At 43.4% G+C, this 27,435-nt stretch overlaps 1 protein-coding gene across 3 annotated transcripts in view; it reads right to left on the reverse strand.

Annotated features, from left to right (window-relative positions):
- The window catches only part of LOC138299194 (E3 ubiquitin-protein ligase TRIM39-like), a 261,551-nt gene that overhangs the window by 125,426 nt on the left and 108,690 nt on the right, over positions 1 to 27,435 (reverse strand). The window contains exon 1 of one of the 3 annotated variants that reach the window (XM_069237294.1): positions 4,134 to 4,583. The exons of 1 other annotated variant lie outside the window; for it this stretch is intronic. In XM_069237294.1, the coding sequence (XP_069093395.1) occupies positions 4,134 to 4,547 (414 nt within the window). In that variant the 5' untranslated portion in view covers positions 4,548 to 4,583. Of the gene's footprint in view, positions 1 to 4,133; positions 4,584 to 27,435 lie in introns of those variants that run through there. One more of the 3 variants, XM_069237293.1, reaches the window with a different exon arrangement.

Genomic DNA, 27,435 nt, shown 5'->3' on the forward strand with positions numbered 1-27,435 from the left:
TTGAACTGGGTCAAGCATGGATATGGTTCTGACAAATGGCAAATAGCAGTGGGACGCCTAACGTTTTAGGAGGCAAAAGATACAGAGCTGGCATTGGCCATTTCCAATTTGCATCAGTGCTGCAATAAGTGCAGTTTTTTCTGTCTGGATGCAAAAGTGACATGCTTAGGCAATGGAGAACACATGGTTGGGAATTGATCTCACCACTATGTTCATAGATCAGATGACAAATTTATGTAGGGATGGAGGGTGGAGGATTCCCCGGAGTAGGGACAGGGAGGTCCTTGCTAATTTCGTTAAGGGCCAGTTATGGATTTTCTAGAGCTTCACCAAGTCACTCACCACCTTAAGTTTCTGGAATACCCTAAGTGTCTACTCCACCTCAAATTTCTAGGGTACAGCTGTCGCCACTTCCAGGAATCAAGCTTATGGGTGAGTTGAGTCTACCAGAGACCTGAGCTGGCAGTTGGCACTTCAGAACGCTATGGCTGAGGAAGATGAAAAAGCTAGAGTTAGAAAGGGAGAAGCTATGGCTAGCCCACTGGGAATAAGAGGAGAGAGACACAGAAGGAATGGGCCCAGGAAGAGAAATTACAAGAGAGGGAGGAGAAGCAGAGAGAAAGGGATGATAAACAGAGAATGGAAGGCTAAACTGAAGGAAATGGAAAGACAGCTGGAAAGGGAAAGGGTAGCTCTTAAGAGAGTGAAACGTGGGACGGCAGCAATGACAACTCCATCTAGGACAAGTGACTATCCTTCCAGTTCAGGCCAGATTGCGGCCAAGGTACCAAAAGATTTTGTTCATGTGTATGTAGAAAGTCAGGCTATTTTGGAATAGTTTGTCAATAAATCAATCAGGAATTTGTAAAGCGCACTACTCACCCGTGAGGGTCTCAAGGCTCTGAGGGGGGAGAGGGGAGAAGAGGGGAAGGTTCTGCTACTGCTCGAACTGCCAGGTCTTGAGAAGTTTCTTGAAGGTAAGAAGGTCTTTAGTCTGGCACAGGTGGGTGGGAAGAGTGTTCCACATTTTGGCAGCGAGGTGCGAGAATGAAGTTTGTAAGCTTTGAGGTAGCCTGTAAGGGACAAGCCTTGAATGAGGAATTCAAGACAACTGCCTTAATGTGGTGCATGCCATTGGAAGGGATAGCTGTCATTGTGATGCTGCCTGCGACAGATCAAATGGTCTATGAGCAAATGAAGGAAGATCTCATTAGGTGGTTTGGGCTGAAGCTAGCTATAAACCTGCAAAGACTCAATGACTGCAAGAGAGCGGATGTTGTTTCATTTGAGATTTGGATTCATGTTGTATTGCGTGATCGGAATGAGCGGGTAAGAGGGATGGAGGTCAGGGATTTTCAGTCACTTAACAAGTTGATGGTGACAGAGCGACTTAAGGAAGAGTGCTCTACCCCACTTTAGGAATACCTATCTGATTTGACAAAGAGGGATCCAACCAGACTTGCAGTGGTAGCTAATAAGTGGTTTGCCAACAGGGCTGGAGCTGGAGCAGCATAGTTCTAAGCTAAAAGAGAAGAAACACTCTATACTGACTGATTCCAAACAAGTGTAATCCTCACAATCCTCAAGGAGGGCCCAGGAAACATGGTAATGGTAATAGTGTGTCCAAGAAGGAGCATCATTAGAAGGGAAGCCAGGGAAGCCCTTCTAAGTCCAAACTGATGACTTGTTTTAAGTGCCACAAGCTGGGACATTACAAGAGAAACCTTCAAGAGAAGGAACTCGATACAGCCATGCCCTTTATAGCAATTATGTTACACATTGATGAAGGTGGCCGAGAGGGACCAGCTGCACCCAACTTAGTAGCTATGGACATTTAAGAGAGGAACACACATGCCCTAAAGTACATCCATCCAAAAATTCTGGGTATTCTGCAGATCATTAGTATCAATGGGAGGAAAGTACCTGCCCTGAGAGATACTGGAGACTTCTGCACTATGGTTGAGAGGACGTACCATAAGTCTGAAAGATCCTCCCTGGAACCAAGGATACAGGACTGGTAGCTAGTGGAGAGGGCATGGCATATTCACTTGCTAGGACTGGGCTTGAGCTGAATGACAAGGTGACCATGATTAAATCTGGGTTAAGGGAAAAGCAAAGAGCTCAATGTCTTTTGGCCAATGGTTTGTTTGTTCCTGGCTTGGTGCCTCAGTAGAGAGCTTTGCATATGGCTGGGTCCAAACTAGGGTGGCATGGCGAGCAAATGAACGATGTATTAAACCCAGATCTGTGACTGAGGGTGAGTGAGTAAAACATTTCAGCACTGCCTGCCAAGGGCTGCACATGAGAACGCGTGCAGCCCGATTTTGCCAATACAGACCAGGACTGCACTGCACCACTGTCAGGTGTCGTACCACTGGAATGGTTAGGTGAGAAATGGGCCTATTGGGCCCTGGGGATGTACCGCTAGGGTGTTTATCAACCCTACTTGACTCTAAGTGATCACATCTTATGAACGGAGTCTGAGAAGGGGATACCCCGCAACAGGGCCAAGTAGTTTATGCTTCTTGGATGTCATCATATGTGAATGGAAATAACAACACTTGTTGTATGGGCATTGAGTAGCTGGGGAGGGTCCAGACAACTGCTACAGTATCTGTCTCATAGGGGGAACTGTGTTATTTCTTTTTTAATGTTGTTTACCTTTTGCATATACAAAAACAAAAATTTGTCTGGACATTAATTTATTGTGTGTGCTGTTTGCACGTTGACTTATGAGTCGTGCCACTGACCTGTATCTACACTTCTCTGCAAGGGAGCTTTGACTGCTCGTGCTGTGCTATTAACGGAAAGTCATGGTGCAGAAGGGGGTGCTTAACCTAGTTGAGTGTGATCCATAGTAAAGTGATCTTCGGACATTAGGAGTAAAAGGCCTCAACCACTTTCGATGGGCCCAGTAATTCCTGCATGACCTGTAGATAGTCTTGAACCTGAAGATTAGTAACAGGTTGATTGATCTTAATTAAACGGGTTACAAGGAAGGCACAGCAAAATGAATAGCAAATTGGCACTCCCAGTATGTAAAGCAAATATTCGCCCAGGATCACACATATTAGTTAGATGGTGATGCAGGATTTCAAATGATGGTTTAAAGCTGTTGAAATGTGATTACCTTGCCCTAACATAAATTTCTTTACCTATTGAAGTGAAAAGGATGAACAAAGAGTGCAGTTTACACATATAATAGTGTAAAAATGTGGCCATATCGGTGGACATTATTTTTTTCCAACAAGCTGAAGTTCACTACCACTCCAAGTATAATGTTTATGTTTGTGGAGTCTACAGAAATAAAATATCTCCAGTTCCTTTTTTTCACAGCCAAGTATATCTTTCCTTTGTAAGACACATATACAAGGACACAGGACGTCTCTAGGGTGTCTTTTAGGGAGCTATAAAACTGATATTTGTTCACTAAAACGAGTGGGAAAATGTGTCTGAAGATGCACCATTTGGTTGCTCCAGTTAACATAGTCATGCTTCGGCCTGGCCTCACTTCGAGGTCTGCACACCGTGCAAACGCATTTTGTACGAGTTCCTACGTTTGTATTTTCTCGGGTTGGGTAATTCAGTCTACAAGTCTAGAAAATGGTTTAGCAAAGAAGGCATAAAATCAGCAAAATATTAAGTGCAAATATGAGTACTACAGGTTGTCATAAGTGGATATTACAGCACAGAGTATGATAACCCAATTTAGCATGTATCTATAAATAATATCAATAGCCTTGCGAGAGTGCCTCATCCAGTCATACTTTTTTCTGTGCATTCTGGGATTTGCAGTTCTGACTTGCTAATTGATTAAACGGTTTACAGATCATAGGATGCAGAGAAATAAACTTGGACCGGATGAGCTACTCACTCATGGAACTGGGAAACGCGAATCCTTTGTTCTCTTTATAAAAAAAAAATGTATAACTCTTCCTCCAAACTTCCATTTAACTGGTGATATTACCCTCTCTTCTCTGTCACTTTACAGTGGTTTTCATTTGAATTTGTTTGCAAAGCAGATCCCCAAAACATCTAAAAATTATAAAATCTTACAAGTTTCCTACTTTGCGGAAGTTTCAATAAGGATTTCATGCTTCCATTTCTCTGTCCCAGACTTGCGGTGTACACACCTTGTACTCCTGGGAAGCCTCTGGAATAGGGAGCACCGAATGAGTTTTGTGGTCTCTAGACTCTCGACAGATCACACAGATGGGCTCCTGGTCATCTTCACAGAACAGTTTCAGTTTCTCTTCGTGTACTCTGCACAGGTTCTCCTCCTGCGTGGTCGCACTCGGGATGTGAAGCTGTTTGGCGATGTCAGCCACATTTGCCAGCTGCCTGATGGGCCTGAAGGTTTTGTTCGGAGATGTTTCTCTGCACTGAGGGCAAGGGAAGTCGGTCTCCAACCCCTCCCAGCACCGAGTGATACAGGACAGACAGAAGACGTGTCCACACTCCACGGACACGGGGTCTGTGAAATATTCCAGACATATGGAACAGGTGGCCTCCTCCTTCAGACCCCGGAGCTGGTTTGCAGCATCCATGTTCTCGCCGCCGGGGTGAAAAAAGTGAAGTAAAGTTTCGTTTTTCGTTTTGATTCGTTTGGGAAGAGGGCGGGCCCCTGTCTCTACTTCCTTACACACACCACAGCAGACGGGGTATTTTACTGGCCGTTCCGGGGTCAGATCACAGCTGGATTGAGGATGTTTGTCGGTGAGCAGGGACTGCCTGTAACTCACCATGCTGTGTGTGGGGGTCGTTGAGCGGGGAAATGTTGCAGCTTTTCTAGCCGATAAAGGCTCACGTCTTCAATACTAAAGAAAACGTACACAGAGAGGATTTTGGGCCAACTCACTTAAGCAATTACTTTGTTGGGCAAGCTGCTTTCTGCCATTGCTTAAAGAAAGATAGCTATTGCCTATCAAATATTAGTCCATGCACCTCAATAGAGATGCATTTATGCTGGTGATGACGCAGAAATGAAGGTTTTACATTTATTAGTGCATAAACGTAGTGCTGCAATAATCAAGTGTGACTTTAACCGAACTAATAAAGATTGTACGGGGACAAATGTGCCCTCAGAGTAGTTTGCCAACATTTATAAGCGTGCTTTATATAACGTGATGTATTAGAATTGTACTAATCTGACATAACCGTAAACGTGTGCCATGATTTGCTTGTTTGAAATGTTTTAACTTAGCATAACTTTAGTGTGGGCTTCGGCCTAGTTGCCTTGTCTCACGGTTTAGATGCTCGTATTTTTCCAATGTGCTAATAAACGTGTATTCTTGCTTGAAGCTGTACTTTTCCAGTGAAGATCGGTTCACATGCTTATCTTTAAGGTTTCGTGCCAGCCTGGCATCTTCTTCTTTGCTCCAAGGTCAATCTGCAGGTGCAGACAATGGACGCTCTGAAAGTGAGTTAATTGGTAAAATATGTTGCAACTTACGTTCCCGACTCCAAGGATAATGTATGCTTAGGTAGAAGCTTGTGAACTGTTGTTTTTGATTGGACAATTTGAAGCCAACCTATGAACCCTCCAATGGAAGACCCTACTGGATTTGAACTGTTGTTTATTTAAACCCGGTGTACAAGAAGAAAGCGGCCATTACCCATTGCAGCCATTTTTTGCGGACATTACAGCCATTAGCCATTTTTGCTATTACGGACATTTTTCCATCGGACATTGCCCATTAGACATTTGCCATTACCCGCCATTTGCAGGACAGTGGCCATTATGGCCCATCTTGCCGACATCGTCAATTTGCTATCTTCTAGAGACTTTAAGTAATTCTCGCCCTAGAGACTTTAACTTTGATTTGCCCCTTTGCATGAAGTAGTAGTTTGTCCTTTTATCTTGCCGCTGTGAGGCAATTGCCCCGTCCACCCTGCCCCTTTGCCCCGTCCCATGCTGATCGAAACCGGTACCTGTGAGACGAAGACTTCCTTGAATGCTGATTGAATTTGGTAAATATGAAAGGAAAATGTACAATTGCATTGTGTTTCTTTTTAGGTAACCAACTGCTGATTTTTGATAAGAGCCCTAGTTAGGAGTTTTCCAAATTAATGTTACTAAATTGTTTTTGCATGAAGTCCCACATGCTGATGCTAATCTGAGGTTAGATGAGGATTCATTTAATGCACGATGCAATTTGAGACCTTGTTATGCTGACTAATGTATGCAATTAGCCCATTACAGATTATAGTTTTAGTGGTCTGTGTTGCTATTATCGAATGCATAGTTATTCAAATGCTGCATAGATTGCATCTGTTTCGCCGTTATGGACAGCTATTAATGTTCATTTACATATATCATTTGGTGTTGAGACACATTTATATTGTGCTAGCTTTGTTAATATAGGGAAATAAATGCATTAACTTTGAATGAACTGGTGTGGTTATTCATGGCCGAAAGGTCATGGTTCGCCGAAATGTTTTCTGGATTAATTGTGAAGTGTTATGTTGATCAGGGTATTGCTTATGTTCGTTATTGATTATTGATTTGATTAAATTGATTACTCTCGGGTGAAGAGTGCCCCACTTGGTCAAAAGATTCATCGACCCAAGAGCGTCCAGATACAGGTAATTTATTAGGTACGGAACGCTCTATCAGTAGATGGTAGCAGAGGACGGTTACGCCCTTTGGGACCCCACTCGAGAGATATATGGTGTTGAATTAACGGTTTCGACTTTTGGGACCCCGCTCGAGAGGTATATGGTGTTGAATTAGATTTTTCTTGGGTAAAACAGATTGAGAGAATGATGATGCCCTAAGTCCCCCGCGACTTTCCCGGGATCTCGGAGCTTTCGAATGGAGAGAATGGAGGTGTGAGATCGGCGTTGGCGGTACTAGTGACGGTATGAGTGAAGTTAGGATTTTGCGCTTGCACAGCTTATTGCCGCAGATTGTTTGAAAAGGTTGCGAGGATTTTAGAGAATAGCGGAGGTGCGACTCCGAGTGTGAGAGTAGGGAAGTCGTCGAACTTCATGTGTATGTGGCGCTTTGTGCAGAAAAAGGTCCACGTGGTTGTTGTTGTTGAGACGGGCCCTGCGAGGTCAAGAGACTCCGGAGTATGTTGAAAAGTGTATGAGACACTTGTTTTATGTTGTGGTCTGGTCGGTTTAATAGGTTGACCGGGCGTGGTCAACAAGTCGGTACGTGTGTTAAGGGAGTGAAAGAAAACTTCGACTTCGGGCTTTGACAAATTCTAAGTGCACTAGAATAGATCACTGACAAGTTGAGAGCAGAGTCTGCGGGTCAGATTTGCTTGCGAAAGTGGGGACCGAGAATGATGGAATAACTGCCGAGGCTAGTGAAAAATCCCTAAGGTCCTGAAGCGATTGTGTTACCCTTCCTGTAGTAAACAGACAGATCTGTTTTATTATTATTTGGTTGCTCGCGATACATGCTAGAAGTTGTTACGAGAGGAGCTGAGTGAAGGAGGACAAGCCGCGAGGCTTTGTCAGCCGCAGTGTGTGTGAGTGTGACGTCACTAGGAGCCGCGCTGGGATAGGTTGGTTGCAGAGAAGGGTCGCGCACGGATTGGACGCAGTCCGTGGGGCTCGATTGGAAGGGGAAAGGCAAGCGAAGAGTATTCCGGGAATTAAAGTCACTTATTGATTACAAACTTTGTGAAATAAAAGACGAGAAAATGAAATTTTTTAAAGCATTAAAGAGTGCGATGAAGGGGGAGTCTTACATTAAAGCGAGCGTAGGAGAGGAGACGCCACCCGAAGGTACACCAGCTTACATTGTAATGGAGGAAAAGGGGGTAGCTCCGTGCCTTTGGCTAAAGCAATGGCACAAGCTGACAGAGAAACATGGGAGCATAGCGTTCCCGATCCATGGGACATTCAATATAAGGATCCTAGAGAATTTGAGATTTGCGATGTACGACATGAAGGTACCTCCAAGGCCAGCACAGTTTGAGGCTCTAGCGATTTGGGAACTAATGGCTAGACAGCAACAGCAAAAGAAATTCGAGAACAGGATAAGAAAGGTAGAAAAGACACTAGCGGACGCTAGGTGGGATAATGCACAGAAGGTGTGGAGGTCAGATATATTGCAGGGGATAAAATTGTTTCCCGCAATTGCTAAGGAAGAAGAGGCGACAGGCAAGAAAGCTACCTGTAAGACAAATAGGAGGTGTTCCAAAGATAGAGAAGACGAGTCAGAGGATGAGGAGTTCATCATCCAATTGCTGAACGACCGTCCACCACCTTATGCAGCGAGTGAACAAGGTCCAAGTACCAGTTCTGCCCCTCCGGCACCGGTACAGAATAATGAAACTCCGAATTCAGAAACGCCATCGGGATCTAAGGACCCGAGTTTACTGTTCACCCCGCAGATACCGCAGGTTAGGAGAATATATCCAGATGTGCCTATGTTGAAACCAGCAGAAAATTATCAGCCGCAGGTCCCAAGGTACTACAGCAGTGACAACAGTACGGGAATGATTCTAGATCCAACCGTAATGGGAGTACAGAATGGTCGCAACCCAACATTGGCACAAGCTGAATCAACCCAGCTTTTGATGCCTCAAAAGCAGATGCAGGGGGGAACCGCACATGCTCAGATGACGGGGAGTCAGACGGGCATGCCGGCAATGATGACCCATAGTGTGGGAATGAACATGCCTCAGAACTTGGGGAATGGACAGAACCCAGATGCGATATCCCTACCCATTACTGTAGGTCCACCGGTACCTTTGTACACTCAGCCTAACTTAGGTATGAGCGGTCAAGGATCAATGGTGCAGAGTGGGACGGAGAGGAGGTGCATAGAAAACACTCCAGAGACAACTCCGATAGCGGCTCTGCCAACTGGATCTGGGTCCTTGATGGAGTTTAGTCCCATATGTGCTCAGTCAACAGTGGTGAGGTCGAGTCCCCCACTGATGATACCGCTAGCATCGAACACTGAAAAGTTGCCGCAACCATCAATGGCAGTCGATGCAAATGCTACACTGATGGGGTTGAATACGCAACAGCTGACACAGTGGTTCAACAGTCTGAATTCCACACAAAGCTCAGCCAGTGGGAAGGGAGAAGATTATCTGAATAGGGTCAGGTTGAACATGGAAGCAGAAGAATTGGTGGAAGGGACTATGGGTTTGAATAGGTTAGAGTCCTACTCGGAAGAAGAGCTGAGGTATCTATGTCCCAGGATTATGAGAGAGGTGAACAAGGTACATAGAAGGTTGCAAGAAATAGCTGACAAAAACGGGGTTGAGATAGACAAGACAAAACACTTGAGCAGGAGCTATAGATTGGATTTCGGGACCACAGACTTTGAACACATGAGGTCAGCAGGCATGAAAACGCACCTTAGAGAATTGCTGCAGAGTGCACAAGTGTGGAGGTGCTTAGACAAATGGGAAAGCAGATGGGCAAAGGAAAAGAAGAAAGACAGTGTCCCAGAGCATAAGGAGAAAAGACCACAGAGTAGTGATGCAATAACCATGTTACCAATGAGGGAGACAGCAGGGGGAAAATTGATACATGTACCGTGGCACAGAAGCGACATTCAGTCTTTTACGGATGATTTTCCCAAACTGAGAGAGAAACCGATTGAATGGTTTCAACAGACTGATAGGTTTGTGAAGCTTGCCAAATGTCTTTGGGAAGACCTGAACACCCTCTTTGAGATTGTGGTTCCGGCAGATTTGTGGGAAGACTGCAAAAGGGCTGTAGGTTGGCCGACAAGTGAACCAGAGAGAGACAGGGATACGGGTGCACCATCACCTATGGTAATGAGCTTGTACTATAAGGTGATTGAGCATTTGAAGACGAAGGTTGCCGCGAAAAATGTGGATTGGCAGAAGATTGATCGAACTGCCCAAGAGGCTAAAGAGTCGATTCATGGTTACTATGAGAGGTTGTTGAAGGCGTTCAAGAACTACAGTGGTACGGAAACAATAGAGGCGAAGGACATGCTTCATTTTGTGTTTAGATTTGTGGAAGGGCTGAGACCAGAGATAAGTCAGATGATAAAGACGCATTTGATTTGTTGGCAGTCGAAACCGATTGATGAGGTGTTGAATTATGCGAAATACTGTAGCGACGAAATTGAAGTGAAACAGAAAAGGTTGAAAGAGAAAGTGATGATGATGCAACTTAAAGCAGCTCAGACAGGTTTGCAAGGGTTGCAAGGGTTCCAACAGCAGATACCGCAGCCGCAGCCGCAGGGAAATATGGTGTTTCAGCCACAGACGAGAGGCAGAGGCAGAGGAGGTTTTGGGAGTAATGGTCCGGATTTGAACACTGTTGCGATTCCGAATGGTGTGCAGGCAATGAAAAGGGTGATGCCGTGTCACGTGTGCGGAATCGTCGACATTGGAAACGCGAGTGCCCGATGGTGGTGCAGGAAGGTGCAGGTGTTGGTCAGCAAAACAATGATGTCAATGCATTCCAGACAATGAGGGGACCGAAAATGAGAGGTCCAAACCCAAATTTTCAGACTATAAATCAGCTGCAAGGATTACAGCCCATGCAGCCGCAGCAGATGCAGATGCCCCGTATGCAGATGACGCAAATGCAGCCAATGCAACAGCAGTTTCCCATGGTACCTAATCAGCAAATGCAAATACCTTTGGCACCAGTGAGTCAGCAGCAAGTGATGGTTCCTCCACAGGTCTCGGGTCAGGTGATGAATACAAATGGCACAGTACAACAGTTCCCATTACACAGTGAGAATGGAATAAACAATGTATGGGAGAGTGAAAGTTCAGGAGAGGAGGGAGATTGTGTGCTTGCAGTATCCTTGGAAGTTGATCAAAAGGGTCCGTATGTGGAGGGAAGAGTTATGGGTCATCGTGTTTCATTCTTAGTTGACACAGGAGCCACACGTTCAACTGTTAGGAGCATTGAAGTACCAAATTTGCCACTCTCAGGGAGAACAGTTCAAGTAGTGGGAGTAGCAAACAGGCACCTGACGAACCCAATCACAGATCCAGTACCAGTCAGTATTGGTAACTATCAAGGGTTACATAATTTTGTGGTATGTGACTCAAGCCCGATAGCACTGTTAGGGAGAGACCTATTGTGGAAATTGGGATGTTCGATTATGTGTTCGGACGATGAAATTAGAATTCAGACGAACAGTGATGGGGAAGAAGAGGAAAGTGTAGAAGGGGATGAGATGGAAACTGTTGATGAAGAATATCCTCTGATTAACCTTTTTCCGATGATAACTGAAGAAGATATTCCAGCTGAATTACGGGAAACAGTCGGAAAGGAAGTGTGGGATATGACAGGAAAGGAGGTGGGATTGGTGAAAGGAGTGGAACCAGTGAAAGTGACCGTAAAACCCAATGTAACCTTTCCCCAGACCCCACAATACCACATGGCACAAGACACCCTCATGAAAGTCGCCCAACTCATTGACGAGTTTGTAAAACAGGGAGTACTGAAAGAAGTGTTAAGCAGTCCATGTAATTCACCAATCATGGGACTAATAAAGCCGAGTGGAAAGGTCCGAATAGTGCAGGACTTGAGGAAAATAAATGACATCGTAATTAAATGCTGCCCTGTAGTACCGAATCCAGCTGTGATAATGTTTCAAATCCCTTGCGATGCCGAGTGGTTTTCAGTCATCGACTTGTCACAAGCATTCTTTTCGGTGCCTCTTCATGAGGACAGCCAATTTCTCTTTTGTTTCAAATTCTTAGACAGAGTTTACAGTTGGTGTCGAATTCCTCAAGGGTTTTCTGAGTCACCGTCAATTTTCAATCAGATTCTAAAGAAAGACTTGGAAGCGTTAGAATTGCCATTCAAGTCAACCCTAGTGCAGTACATTGATGACTTACTGATTGCATCCAAGACAGAAAGTGGCTGCACAGCCGATACCATTGCTCTACTGAACCATTTGGGAAGGAATGGACACAAGGTGTCTCCTTCAAAGTTGCAGTTCTGTCAGAAGAAAGTGAAATACTTGGGTCATCAAATAGAGAAAGGGTCACGGAGAATAATGAAGGAAAGAATAACAAGTGTACTTCAAATGAGTCCACCAAAGACAAGGAGGGAGGTGAGGAAGTTTTTGGGGATGGTGAGCTACTGTCGCCAATGGATTCCCAACTTCTCGACTCAAGCAAAGCCTTTACTGAAACTGACCCAGAAGGATGCCTTGGATGAAATTGAGCTGAAAGGAGATGAGATGGATGCTTTTATTGAATTGAAAGAATGCATGTGCAGGGCTCCAGCTTTAGGTATGCCTGATTACACAAAGCCTTTCACATTGTTTTGTCATGAACGTGATGCATGTTCTTTGTCTGTCTTGACCCAAGCCCATGGTGGCATAAACAGACCAGTAGCGTATTTTTCAGCTACTTTGGATCCGGTCGCAGCAGCACTGCCAGGGTGTTTGCGCGCCGTAGCAGCAGTTGGTATCAGCCTCACTCAGAGTGAAGGAATAGTGATGGGACACCCATTAACAGTCATGGTCCCTCACTCAGTTGAAATACTTTTGACCCGCTCCCGAACGCAACACATGACTGGAGCAAGACTCACAAGGCATGAAACAATAATTCTGGGCTCACCGAATGTGCAGCTGAAAAGGTGCACTACGTTGAATCCAGCAGCCTTGCTTCCCGGAGAAAATGCTGAAATTGAGAACGCTGAAGACGTCGAGCATGACTGCCTTCAGGTGACTGAATTTTGCACAAAACCCCGACCTGACATTAAGGATACTAAGCTTGATGAAAATGACCAAATTGTTTTTGTTGATGGGTCATGTTTAAGAGATGCATTGGGAATTTTGAAAGCAGGATATGCTGTATGTACTGTAACAGGTGTCTTGGAAGCGTCCTGGCTCCAAGGAGTCTATTCTGCACAAGTAGCAGAGCTTGTAGCCCTTACAAGAGCATGCCAACTGTCTACATTGATGAAGGTGACCATTTACACTGATAGTCAGTACGGGTTTGGAATTGTGCACGACTTTGGGCAACTATGGTCACAGAGAGGTTTCCTGACCTCTTCAGGGTCCCCAGTGAAAAACGGGGAGAGAATAAGGGAATTGTTACACGCCATTCAAATGCCAGCCGAAATTGCAGTGGTAAAGTGTAGTGCTCATACAAAAGGACAGGACTATGTTTCCTTGGGAAATGCATATGCGGATCAAGTCGCAAGATTTTGTGCCTTGAACTGTATATTGCTCAGGGATGAATGGAATTTGATAAGTGAGCCAGAGCTCGAACCAGCTGAAGCATTTGCCTTGAAGGTCGTGGATACAATGGATGAACTAAAAGCATTACAGAATAGCGTCAGGGAGGATGAAAGAGTTTCCTGGATTAAGTCACAATGTACAAAGAGACCAGATGAGTTATGGGTTTCAAATGAGGGAAAATATGTTTTACCAAATTGTCTCTTATCGCAGCTAGCGCGGTTCTATCATGGGCAGGCTCACCTAGGGAGAGATGCCATGATAAGATTGTTCAAAACTGATTGGTTTAACCCCAGATTCCGTCAAGTTGCAGAAGCAGTTTGCCATCGTTGTGTCATTTGTCAGCAGATGAACCCAGGAAAGGGAACGGTTGAGAACATGAGCCACATTGGCAGGGCGAGTGGCCCGTTCAGCAGAATGCAGATGGACTTTATTGAGATGCCTGTGCATGGAGGTCTGAAGTATGTGTTGGTGATTGTGTGCATTTTTAGTCACTGGATTGAAGCATACCCTACACGTAGAAATGACAGCCTTACAGTTGCAAAACTATTGTTGAGGGAGTTGATACCACGTTTCGGATTCCCGATCTCTTTAGAGTCAGATAGGGGAAGTCACTTCAATAACGAGGTGATAAAGTTACTTTGCGCAGCGCTGAACATTGAGCAAAAACTGCATTGTAGCTATCGCCCTGAAGCCTCAGGACTGGTGGAACAAATGAATGGTACACTGAAATCAAGAATGGCGAAAATATGTGCATCGACAAATTTGAAATGGCCTGACGCATTGTCTTTGGTGTTAATGTCAATGAGAAACACCCCTGACAGAAAGACTGGATTGTCCCCGCACGAAATTCTCATGGGCAGGGCCATGAGACTTCCCGCAGTTCCCGCAAACGCGCTTTTGAATATTACAGATGATATGGTGTTAGACTACTGCAAAGGTCTGGCTGACGTGGTTCGCTCTTTCTCTCACCAGGTGGAAGCAACCACCTTGCCACCGATCCAAGGTCCAGGACACACACTGAAAGCAGGTGACTGGGTCGTGATAAAGAAGCACGTGAGGAAGTCGTGTCTGGAACCCCGTTGGAAAGGCCCTTTCCAAGTGATCCTGACGACCACTACCGCTGTGAAGTGTGCGGGAGTTCCCAACTGGATACACGCCAGTCACACAAAGAAAGTGTTGTGTCCCACAGATGAGGAAGTTGAAGCGCTGAAACTGCCAGTAACTGATAACAAAGTGCCGAGCGCTGAGGCAGAGCAAAACAGAACTAGAAGCGAACAGGCAGAAATAGAGGAGAGTGAAATATTCTCTGAGGACGAAACAACCGATTCACTTGGGGAAGACCAAGGAGAAACCTCAGACAGTGACGAAGCAGCTGAAGGTAACAAAGAGCCTGAAGCAGCTGAAAGTGACAAAGAGCCTGAAGAAAGTAACGGTGACAAAGGTCTCGAAAGAGGTGAAAAAGCAGGAGAGCCTGATCAGAGGAGGGCTTTCCCAGAAGCAGACGGTACAGAAAAAGAAAAGGAAAACCTGATTGACTTCCCAGAAGGAGGGGACAAGGCAGAACAGAACGAAACTGTTCAAACTTCTTCAGAAGAGATCGCAGGTCCATCAAGTGGACACAGTGCAAAGAAAAGACAAAGTATATCGCCAGTAAAACTAAGAACTAGAGAAACGTTGAACGACAGTGAAGGGCCAAAAGTGAAAGAGAAAAGAAAGGGAGTGTCTGTCGTGGTACCAACCTCAAGTGAAGAAAAAGACTTGGCCAAAGAGGAAAGTACCAGTGAGACAGAATCAAAGAGAGATGCAAAATTGAAAAGGAAAAGGATACCAAACAGGAGATATTCCGGTCCAGAATGGGCATATGTAGTCAATGACGATTGGACTGACGAATTTGTATCTCTTAGCCTTGAGAACGAAGAAGAAGAGATACCAATAGAAAAGAAAAGTTTTATGGACGCTGTTGATTGAAAAAAAAAAGAAAAAAAAACAAAAAACTGATGAATGACATTGCTTGCTATAATCTAACGTGATACAACCAGCTGAGACATTGCTAAACCGGATGAGACATTTGCTAACTTGATAAGACTTTGATAACCTGATTGACTCTTAAACACGATTTGAGACAACGTTGCTAACTGAAAAAAAAAAAAAAAAAAAAAAAAGAGACTGAGTTATTGCCGAACTGAGTTATTGCCGAATTGAGACAAATGCTGCTAACCGATAAGTGACTGAGCTCCTGAAGAAAACTGTGTGAACATTGCGCTCGTTAAGCTTTGTAACTAATTGCTAAATCGTTTCTTTTATAAGTGCTTCTAGCTCTCTGATTCTATACAGATCATGACTAGGTACGCTACACAAAACAGTAGAATGAAATATTGTAAATATGCGTGTATAGGCTTGATAACTGCATGTGTACTAATAATAATGGCAATAGTGCTTGCAACGCGTGCTAAGGGTGAGAATGAGAAAATTGATGCTTCTACTTCTGCTCCTGTTACTGTCACTGAACTAACCGCATTGAAAAGACTAGAATTAGATGAGAGACACTTGCATGATAAGAAGGAACTTTCGTATAATGTTTTCTATTGCTTACTAACAGAATATGTTGAGACTATGGATGCGAAAGATTGTTATGTGTGTACACAGATACCGACATCGGTAACGGAAGGGGTGACTTATCACCACATGCCTCTTACATATGGGATTACATGTAGTATAGTAGCTTCTAGATTTTATGGTCAAACTAACATACAGTATTTTTATTCAAATTATGATGTTACCTTTGCATATGTTCCTATAATAACGCAGCTAAGCCAGATTGCTAAAGATTGGGATGCTAAAATAATGAGGGAATTTTTCGACCCAATGCAACCTTTTGAAACAGCTCACGCACATAGGGAAAATCTTACCTGCTCGCTATCTGCAGTAGAAATAAGCTTTTTAGATCGCACAGATGATAGAAGGGCACAAATGAATGCGAAATTAGAAAAGGAGCTAAGTAAGAGGACTTCAGTAGATAATTATGCTTTTGCCGCAATAAAAACACAAGGGAGAATAGCTTTAGATGCTTGGCATGTAGGGAAATTTTGTATATATCGTGGTGAATCTTATTATGATAACATTTTCGTGGGAGCGAGTGAATGTAAACATACGTTTATCTTTAAGGCCAAATGGACATTCATGCTGAACGGACTTGACCCTGTCATACCTGGTGTATATTACATTTGTGGGCATAATGCCTATTATCGTCTTCCAAAGGGATGGTGGGGGAGATGTTATTTGGGTATAGTGTTCCCAAAGGTTTATCAACTGGATGACCTATCGATGATTCCAAAGACATCTGGATCCCATCGTATCCAGAAAAGAGAGACCGCAGCTGCTGTGGTAGGAGATATATTTGGAGCCATGATTCCTTCATTGGGAGTTGTGTTGAATTCCATTAAAATAAGAAAGTTGTCTACTATAGTGGATAACATGTTGACAAAGTTTTCAGGTGCTATAATCCTGATGGATGCTGAACTTGCAGCGGAAAGAGCTATGACTCTTCAAAACAGGCTTGCCATAGACATTCTTTTAGCAAAGGATGGCGGCGTTTGCAAAATGCTTGGTGCGCGTCACTGTTGCACGTATATTCCAGACAACAGTGTGAAGATTAAAACAATGCTTGCTAATCTAACAAAAGAGAGTGCAGACTTGAAGGAATTGAAAGAACCAGGAGTTTGGGAGAAGGTTGGAAAGGGAGTTGCTTCAGTGGGAAATTGGCTTGGTGGCATTTGGAATGGAATATTACTAAAAATAATACAGGGAATACTAATAGTACTAATTTGCATCTTTGGGATTTGGGGAATAAAGAGAGGAATACTAATGATCATGGCAAGAGTTAAGAGAAGGAAGGAAGAGAAAATGATGAAAAGAATGGCAGAAGAATACAAGGCAAGAACAAGGGGAACTAAAAGGCAAAGAGAACTGACAGAATTTTAATGGAATAAAATTTGTGGGAATAGTTTTGTGTGATGACAAGTAGTCATCAGAGGAGGGATTGATGACGCAGAAATGAAGGTTTTACATTTATTAGTGCATAAACGTAGTGCTGCAATAATCAAGTATGACTTTAACCGAACTAATAAAGATTGTACGGGGACAAATGTGCCCTCAGAGTAGTTTGCCAACATTTATAAGCGTGCTTTATATAACGTGATGTATTAGAATTGTACTAATCTGACATAACCGTAAACGTGTGCCATGATTTGCTTGTTTGAAATGTTTTAACTTAGCATAACTTTAGTGTGGGCTTCGGCCTAGTTGCCTTGTCTCACGGTTTAGATGCTCGTATTTTTCCAATGTGCTAATAAACGTGTATTCTTGCTTGAAGCTGTACTTTTCCAGTGAAGATCGGTTCACATGCTTATCTTTAAGGTTTCGTGCCAGCCTGGCATCTTCTTCTTTGCTCCAAGGTCAATCTGCAGGTGCAGACAATGGACGCTCTGAAAGTGAGTTAATTGGTAAAATATGTTGCAACTTACGTTCCCGACTCCAAGGATAATGTATGCTTAGGTAGAAGCTTGTGAACTGTTGTTTTTGATTGGACAATTTGAAGCCAACCTATGAACCCTCCAATGGAAGACCCTACTGGATTTGAACTGTTGTTTATTTAAACCCGGTGTACAAGAAGAAAGCGGCCATTACCCATTGCAGCCATTTTTTGCGGACATTACAGCCATTAGCCATTTTTGCTATTACGGACATTTTTCCATCGGACATTGCCCATTAGACATTTGCCATTACCCGCCATTTGCAGGACATTGGCCATTATGGCCCATCTTGCCGACATCGTCAATTTGCTATCTTCTAGAGACTTTAAGTAATTCTCGCCCTAGAGACTTTAACTTTGATTTGCCCCTTTGCATGAAGTAGTAGTTTGTCCTTTTATCTTGCCGCTGTGAGGCAATTGCCCCGTCCACCCTGCCCCTTTGCCCCGTCCCATGCTGATCGAAACCGGTACCTGTGAGACGAAGACTTCCTTGAATGCTGATTGAATTTGGTAAATATGAAAGGAAAATGTACAATTGCATTGTGTTTCTTTTTAGGTAACCAACTGCTGATTTTTGAGCCCTAGTTAGGAGTTTTCCAAATTAATGTTACTAAATTGTTTTTGCATGAAGTCCCACATGCTGATGCTAATCTGAGGTTAGATGAGGATTCATTTAATGCACGATGCAATTTGAGACCTTGTTATGCTGACTAATGTATGCAATTAGCCCATTACAGATTATAGTTTTAGTGGTCTGTGTTGCTATTATCGAATGCATAGTTATTCAAATGCTGCATAGATTGCATCTGTTTCGCCGTTATGGACAGCTATTAATGTTCATTTACATATATCATTTGGTGTTGAGACACATTTATATCGTGCTAGCTTTGTTAATATAGGGAAATAAATGCATTAACTTTGAATGAACTGGTGTGGTTATTCATGGCCGAAAGGTCATGGTTCGCCGAAATGTTTTCTGGATTAATTGTGAAGTGTTATGTTGATCAGGGTATTGCTTATGTTCGTTATTGATTATTGATTTGATTAAATTGATTACTCTCGGGTGAAGAGTGCCCCACTTGGTCAAAAGATTCATCGACCCAAGAGCGTCCAGATACAGGTAATTTATTAGGTACGGAACGCTCTATCACTGGTAAAAGTGGCTCCCTTTGATGTTGCATCAACAGTGGCTTTGGCCTAAATTTGCATGTCTCTCTAAATGTCATTTGTGTTCCAAAAACTAGCCCCATACAACACATTTTGAACCAAGGCGGGTGTTGCACCTTAATAATTTGTACTTTTTTGTTTGAATCTTTGTATTGAACATTTCCATATATATATATATATATATATATATATATATATATATATACATGTTATCAAGGCCAGGCACAGAATGAAATATATTTAAGAGCGGCATCAGTCTAGTGGCATCAGCATCGCTTACTGACATATCCAAGTGATATTGTAGTCGGATTGGAGGTCTGCTGTGCCCCCAATTGCAGTTATATGTAAGCAGTTGCCACAGATCTTATAACAATATGGCATTGCATGAGCAACAAAAAGACATTTTAGTCCAAAAAAAGGGGGAGGGAACATTAAACATTTGAACAAGTCCACACCTGCGCATATGCAAGGAAGTGTCTGCAATACGACACGTAAATAGTCAGTCTTTATGCTGGAAGGCAGGGGCGCAACTAGATCATTACTTCGGGAGGGGGTAACACTTCAGTTTGGGATGGGAAAGAGTGAACATGACTTTTAGGGACTCCTTTTAATCTTGGGGCACACTTCCCTATCAGGGAGGTCATTTTCTGGGTAATATTTGCAAAAAGATGCTGCAAGGGCCACTAACATTGGTGTGAGCTCTACTTTCTTTACTTGGATTAAGGGTTTCATGAAGAAGTTGTAAACAAACGGATGAAAAATGCTGCCTTTTATACACTGTGGGCCAGCAGACCGAGCAGGATTGGACATTTCAGATGTCAAATAGCTCTTACCATTAAAAAAACACATTTTATAAGATATTTAGGCATATAAGAATATTTTAGAAAATCAATAACAAATGATGGTTGTTAGAAATGGTTGTGTCGGAACAATGCAGGCATTTACGACGCCTGCCTTAAGAACTTGGCCCAAACCACAAATGCGTCCCTACAACGCATTTCTTTCCCACGTAAGTCATTACAACGACTTACCTTGAGGAAAGCGCTGGAGTTTGGAATAGTATCATTTGCTATTCTAACTCCAGTTTGCGCCACAGTAGGGAAAGTGTTGGACATAAAGTCCATCATCAGTCCAACAACACTTTCCCTAAGGCAAGCCATTGTAATGACTTGCGTGGTTAAGGAATGCGTTGTAAAGACATATTGGTGGTCCGGGCCTCGCTTTAAATGCCCAGTGTGGTTTGAGCCACGTTGTTCAGGCTGTTTCCCGTTAGAAATGGGGTCTCTAGTTGGCAGAGGTATACACCCTTGCCCAAATAGAGACCACAATCCTAGTCAAGGTAAATCACACACAATCCAAATTATCCTGTGCCCACCCTCTGGTAGCTTGGCACTGAGCAGTCAGACTTAACTTAGAAGGCAATGTGTAAAGTTGTTGTGCAATAAACCATGCAATAACACAGTCAAAACACCATAAAAAATACACCAAACAGGTTTAGAAAAATATAAGATATTTATCTGATTAAATTAAGGTGAAAACGTTCAAGATTCAATAAGCACAAGTTGAGCTATTACTTTTGCAAAGTTCAAAAGAGTGTTAGATCTTAAAAATCAACAGTTGTCTCTTGTTTGCACAAAGTGCCTGGTTTGCGTTGAAATTACTACACATGGAGACCGCTGAGGAGGAAATGCGTGGAAAAATAAGATGTGCGTTGGATTTTCTGACGTGGCACAGACAATGCATTTCTTTCTACGCTGCAAGGGGCTTTGCGCCAATTTCCGGCATGCAGTCTTGGATCCTAACAGCGATGCAGGGTTCTTTTGACACCCAGGGATGATGCAGGGAAAAATCCTGGGCATGCCGGAAGAAGTTACAAGCATTGCGTCGATCTGGTAGGTGATGCGTCAAATTTTCTGTCGCACGGCAGGGGCTAAGTAGATTCTTCACTCAGGAAGTCGGGCTGCTTCGTTCCAGTTCGGGAGTGCAGAGCTTTTCTCATCGCAGGGCAAGCTGTGCATAGTTTCCAGCAGGCTATGCATCAATTTTCGGAAAACAAGGAGTTTCCTTGAAGAAATGAAGTCATTTTGGCCCTGAGACTTCAGAAAACAGGAGGCAAGCTCAATCCCAGCCTTTGGAGAGCACTTCTCAGCAAAGTCAGAGGCCAGCAAGGAAGCAGGGCAACAGCAAGGCAGCAGTCCTTCACAAGCGGTCCAGGTGAGTCCTTTGGGCAGTCAGGCAGTTTATCTTGACAGGTTGCAGGATCTGATCCAGAAGTGTCTGATTTGGTGGGGCCAGGGACCCAGTTTATATACCCCAAAATGCCTTTGAAGTGGGGTAGACTTCAAAGAGTGGTTTTGAAGTGCACAAGGTCCCCTTTCAGTACAGGTCTGTCTGCCAGGGTCCCAGTAGGGGGTTTGGCAGTCCATTATGTAAGGGCAGGCTACTAGCCTTTGAAATGTAAGTGTCAGGCCCTCCCAGCCCAAGAAGACCCATTCAGTATGCAGATGAATGCAGGTGTGACTGAGTATCCTGTGTTTGTGGTTGTCTGGGTGAAATGCACAAGGGATCTGTCAACCAGCCCAGCCAGACGTGGATTGGAGATAGACTGTAAGGCACAGATGGATTTTAAGTGCAGAGAAATGCTCACTTTCTAAAAGTGGCATTTCTAAAATAGTAATATAAAATCCAACTTCACCAATGAGCAGGATTTTGTATGCCATTCTGGCCATATTAAATATGACCTGGTTACCCCTTTTTGATCAGAATCTACCATTCAAACAGTATATGAGGCTAGACCTAATGTTCTCCTATGAAAGGAGCAGGCCTCACAGTAGTGGACAACGAATTTAGGAGTTTTCCACTACCAGGCCATATAAAACACACATGTACATGTCCTGCCTTTTACATACATAGCACCCTGCCCTATGGGTTACCTAGGGCCTACATTAGGGGTGACGTATATGTAGAAAAAGGGGAGTTTAATGCTTGGCAAGGACTTTTAAATGAGAAGTCGAAGTGGCAATGAAACTGCACACACAGGCATTGCAATGGCAGGCCTAAGACATGGTTAAGGGGCTACTTATGTGGGTGGGACAACCAGTGCTGCAGGCCCACTAGTAGCATTCAATCTACAGGCCCTGGGCACATGTAATGCACTTTACTAGGGCCTTACAAGTAGATCAAATATGCCAATTGAGTATGAGCCAATGTTACCATGTTTAAGTGAGAGAGCATATGATTTTAAGCACTGATTAGCAGTGGTAAAGTGCTCAGAGTCCTAAAACCCGCATAAACATTGTCAGAAAAGTGGAGGGAGGCAGGCATAAAGTTGGGGGATGACCACCCTAAGGCTGTCAGGTCTAACAATGGCTGTATAGGTATGTTCCTTTAAGTATTGTTTTGCTCATAATGCATTTTGTAGCACAGAATACCTTTATCCTTTGCATTGTCTGAAGGATACAATATTAGTACAGAAGGCAACTCTGTTGCTGCCAGGAGGAAGGATGCTTCATGTCTATACTCTATACCACACACTGTTGAAGCTCTTGTGGGTCTCCAAGTAGCTTGTGAGCTACTATTAGCTCTCAAGCTACCCATACGTAGCTCTCCTGTGTGTAGCCTAGCCTACAAAAACTGAAACGTTTATATTTAAAACAAACATGTACATTTGTCTAATGTGGTCAGTATTAAAATTTGAATAATATTTATAGCTCTGGATGATTTTCATCAACAAAAGTAGCTTTTACTACAAAAGAGACCCCTATAGTAGTACATGACACCCCTTATTTCAATGTCCATTAAATAGCCATCGTTTTAATTTGTTTGGTCACTGCTACAGCCTGAAATGCAACACATTTGAAAAGATCCTGGTACTAGTGACACAAGAATCACAACAATTTGGCCAGTTGTGAATATCCATGGTGCCCCCAAAGCACACATCAATCTGATGTAACCAGTTTTAGACGCTGCTACAACTGGCTTGCCATTTCATACCCCTGGCACTGCCATTACTACCACTGGTCTCAGGGTTCACAAAGGCATTGGCAGGATAGGAAAGTAAACACAGCTATTCTATTAAAGTTTTCTTTCTTTACTTACACTTTGTTGCCTTCATCTAGCTGTTGGTTGGTACATAAGAGATTCTGGAATTAAGGGTGGATCAAGGGGTCAACCATATGATGAGACTGGTGGTCAAATGGTGTGCGATGTCAGTTTCTGTCAAGCGGTGTGCTGTGGCTTATGCTCTATCTGGCATTTTACTGAAGTACAGCCCAGAACAATACCCAAATGTGCCTGATGGTCCTGAACACTAGTAACAGATAATTATTAAAACAGTAATAAGATTTGTTACAATATTTGAAGTTTGTGCATGGAAATTAACTGGCACAGCTTAAACACTGCATAACATTTACATATGTAGAAGAGTTTTTGTATAAGACAAACAAATCATGAATGAGGACTTCCTGGGGGGGATGCTCAGTAGTAGTGCAGCAAAGCACTTCCAGAAAGAGTGTTACATGTATCAAATTGAGGTTTAGCAGATTATATGGGTCTAAAACAGAAACAATGAGAAATCTTTGGATAAATCGGACTAATCATAGCGCGAGAAGAAGACTGAATTGCCCACACACTGCTGTCCACTGGGTTGCAGAAGTAGGGAAATTGAGTCATTAGATGAGTCATACATACCATTATTCCCCCTTAATCTGGGGAAATTACATTAACCATTCTAAATTACAGATTCAAACCAATGAATATGCCTTGGCTAGCATTATTATGACTAAGTTAACATTATTATGTGGTACTACTTTCAAAACACATTACCCTGGAAAAAAAACTACAGGGAAATTTCAAGTGAGACTGTTACTATATCCCTGCATCTCTGCCCATCACATGTGAGGTTCCTCAAGGTTTGATGTTGTTGCTCATTTTCTTTATTTTTTATATCAGGTGGTTGATAGAACATATTTGTCACAAATGCCTTCATTTAATGTTGATCGGCAAGACAGGAGCTGATACCTCCTGGTGACAGCAGATAGTAAGTGCTCTACAGTCTGCACAAGGAGTGGAACTAGATGGCAAAAATTGAAAAAGACTGGGAAGTCAGTTCAGCTCCCGATTTATATAGCAACCAGTTGGACAACCTTGAGCAAAATCCTGCACTATGCAGCCACGTAGGGCTACTCCACATTAGTGAACTCAATGACTCAGCAGTGTCCCAATCACAATAAGGGAAGCAGCAGAAACAGGCTACAGCAGGAAGAAAATGAAATCAAGATGATGTAAATTTCTCATTGGCAATCAGGGTAGCACACGTACCCCACAAAAGAAGGCACACAGGCAGGTACAGTGCTGCCCTGGAATCCCTGCATAGGGACTGGAGAATTGATTGCCACAGAGGGAAAAGCAGGTGCCTCTGGCTTAGATGTTGCAGATGCATGGCACCACAGTACTGATGAGATTTGGGTTCATGAGGCAGGTATGTGTTAGGGCATCACCTGTACATCGCATGACGCCATCACCGTGCCCTGTAGCCCTTAGCAGAATTTCTGCAGCCGAATGGGGGGTAGTCTATAATAGATGGCTTCTACCTTTTCTATAGTCAGAGCTACATCGATATTCTGAGCTACTACGAATTAGATAAAGGTACATAAAGGACAAGCAATTTAACCTCTGCCCTTTTAGAGCTCTCAGTCCTGATGCAGTTGGCACAGAGTGCCAGTGCTACAAGAGCTGTATGTGGAACGTTTACCCCAAAGAAACAGTTTTGTCCCTTTGTGGTTTCGTTCATGCAATATATTGAATTACAGTGTTTTTGTTATATATTCTATGACCCAAAATACAACACTTATCTAGCTAATTGCAGTGGACTGCATTGGTTGATGACCAGAAATAGACCCAACATTAATTACTCAAAATTAAGAATTACCGGTGGCAGGGATGGTGTAGGTTTCACAGGCAAGGGTTTAATAGCCCCTAAGGGAATTCTGCAAGGTACACAAAGACTTCTTAGTGCTCTACAAGAAAACATATCTACATACATTTGCCCCCATAACCCTGGGAAAATGCATGAGCCAATGATGAAGGCAAAATAATGTTTGATTAATTTAGGAAGTTTAGTACTTTTCAAGAAAAAGGGAGAGAAAGGGGAAAGGGAAAAAAGGATAAAGGAGAAGCAGAAGAGGAAATAAATGATAAGGAAAGGAGACGAGGAGGCAATGAAATGAAGAACCAGAAAATGAGAGGCGAAAAGTACAGAAGGAAAAACAACAGAAATAAAGCATAGAAGAAGGAAGACAGAAAAAAGGAGGGTTGAAAGAAAAGAGAAGGAAAGATTGATAGTGATGAAATGAATAAGAAATGAGGTAATAGAAGGACGGATGGATAGCGAGGATGCAATGGGAGGAAGGAATGAGAAAGGAAAAAGGGAGGGTAAAAAGTAACGAAAGAAATCAAGCAAGTGATGAAAGAGGAAGAATGCAAGTGAATAAACAGGACAAAGGTATGTAGGTGAGAAGGGATGAAAGAAAGAGAAAGAAAAAAGAAAAGAAAAAAGCAACAAAAAAAGAGAAAGTAAAAATGAAGCAAACGAAGCAGAAAAAGGAGCAAAGAAGAGAATGAAAAGAGACTGAAGGAGAGAATGAAAGAAACAAACAAGGAAAGGAGAGGAGAGGAAGAGACAGAAAAGAGCGGGAAAGAAACAAAATAAAAGTATGAGAAAGAAAATGGAAATAAAGAAAAAAGAAAGAAGGAAGTAAAGAACAGAAACACAGATCAAACAGTGTGCTCTGAGGCCTTTATTCATTGACAGGTTTCCTACCAGGAATAATGCTGAAACTGATGAGATAGCCCTGCTTGGATTCAAACCTGCTGCAGTTACACATAGGTGGCTGCAGGGAGCTCAGTAGTGCACATATGCCCTCCTGCCTAAAGCTGTATTTCACATGTATGATATCGAATGACTGATAGACTATGTTTTACCGGGTTTAAGAATGCAATCTTTCTTTTTTTCAAGTTTTTTTTTAATAGTGTTGCACATAATAATTGGTCTCACGGGTCAAAGTAAATATAACCACACTTCAAATGTTTGTTCTAGGACCCCACCAAAAAGTATATTTTTATCAATTGGAAGGCATCATCTTTCATTTAAATCCCTGCCACTGTATTTTAATTGCCATTTGGTGGACCCTTATTCTGTCTTTTGTTTTTGTGGGAGTGATGCTGCATACCCCTATTGTTATTTGTCATGTGATAACCGCAGGTTTATCCCTGCTATGAATTCACACCTGTCCCACACTCAGTTTATACTCTGCACTTCGCTGCACTTGAGGTTCGCGCTGAATAGAATTGAGGCGAATAAAAACGCAAACTGACGTTTAGGAACTTTATAAACTTTCTTGAGGATTAGAGGAATGCTTTTGAAGGTGTCTGGCGAAAAGGACTCAGCTCCTGCCCACGAACCCTGACGGGGGTCAAAGCCATTGCAGTCCAATGGGTGTTGCGCCTGCTGGAAGGGTGGAAAAGGTTTAATAAACTCAAAGTGCTTTGCACTAGGTGGGCAACCGGTGTGGCCGCAGCTAAATCGGGGACCATGGTTCCGCCAGAGGGTGGTCGCACCCAGCAGGGCAGATTGGAACTGAACCAGCAGATTATCCCACCTGCTGAGATGGGGTATTTGCTCAGGCCCCTGACGTCCTCTCTATGCAAGGCCACACTCTCAGGCTGAGCCCAGGTTCTCATGGAATGCTCCCAGGCAAAGACCACAGAGGGAGCAGATGACTTCCATCTACAGGTGATCAGGGGCTTGGCAAGTAGAAGACCTAAGTCAATAAAGCTATTAATGACCCTGTTTTTCTTGGTCCAGCGGAGCATACCGCACAGGCCCGCCTCCCATTTGTGCAACAGGGCAGGCCCTGGGCAGTTCGTTAGGCAAGTGGTGACTCCCTTCTAGCACTGGTTAAGCGCTGAGAGCATGTGCAGGAACCGTCATTAGGCAAGTGGCAGCAGGGGCAAGTTACGTCTGTGCAGTGAAACTAGTGGTTGATCTTGTTGGGGTGAGGTAAGCCTTATGTATCACATAGTATTGTATGAGCCTAAAATGAGCGTTGCGGGACACCAGGGCAGGATATGCCAATATAGATATAGACAGCCACTCACTGTCTGTACAGGGGCGGCCCATCTCAGCACCCCATTGGCGACACAAGGAATTAAGTGGCGCTGCTGCATGTATGCGGACAGAGATGGCAAGCCAGCTTGTTAAGTGGCGGCCTGTTCTCATGGCGTGCAAGTATGAATTGTGAGGTGCATTTCGTGCTCTTGCTGCATGTCCCCCCAGTTTATTCCCAGCAACCTGATGAGGGAATTATATAGAAGAAATTGGCCTGGAAGAAGCCCATCATTTACATAAAGGTCATCCAGAGGGAGGAGAATGCCTTTGCAATGTAAGTCTTTCAATGTATGAACATGAGCCTCATGCCAGGGGGTCACCTCTGCCAAGGAAGTTACCAGTCCTACCCAGAGTGTGCCTAGTAGAGCTAGTGCGGGAGTGTATGACTGTACTGCTCTAGTAAGG

This window comes from Pleurodeles waltl, chromosome 6 (genome assembly GCF_031143425.1).
Source record: "Pleurodeles waltl isolate 20211129_DDA chromosome 6, aPleWal1.hap1.20221129, whole genome shotgun sequence".
In the NCBI taxonomy this organism is placed as follows: Eukaryota; Metazoa; Chordata; class Amphibia; order Caudata; family Salamandridae; genus Pleurodeles; species Pleurodeles waltl.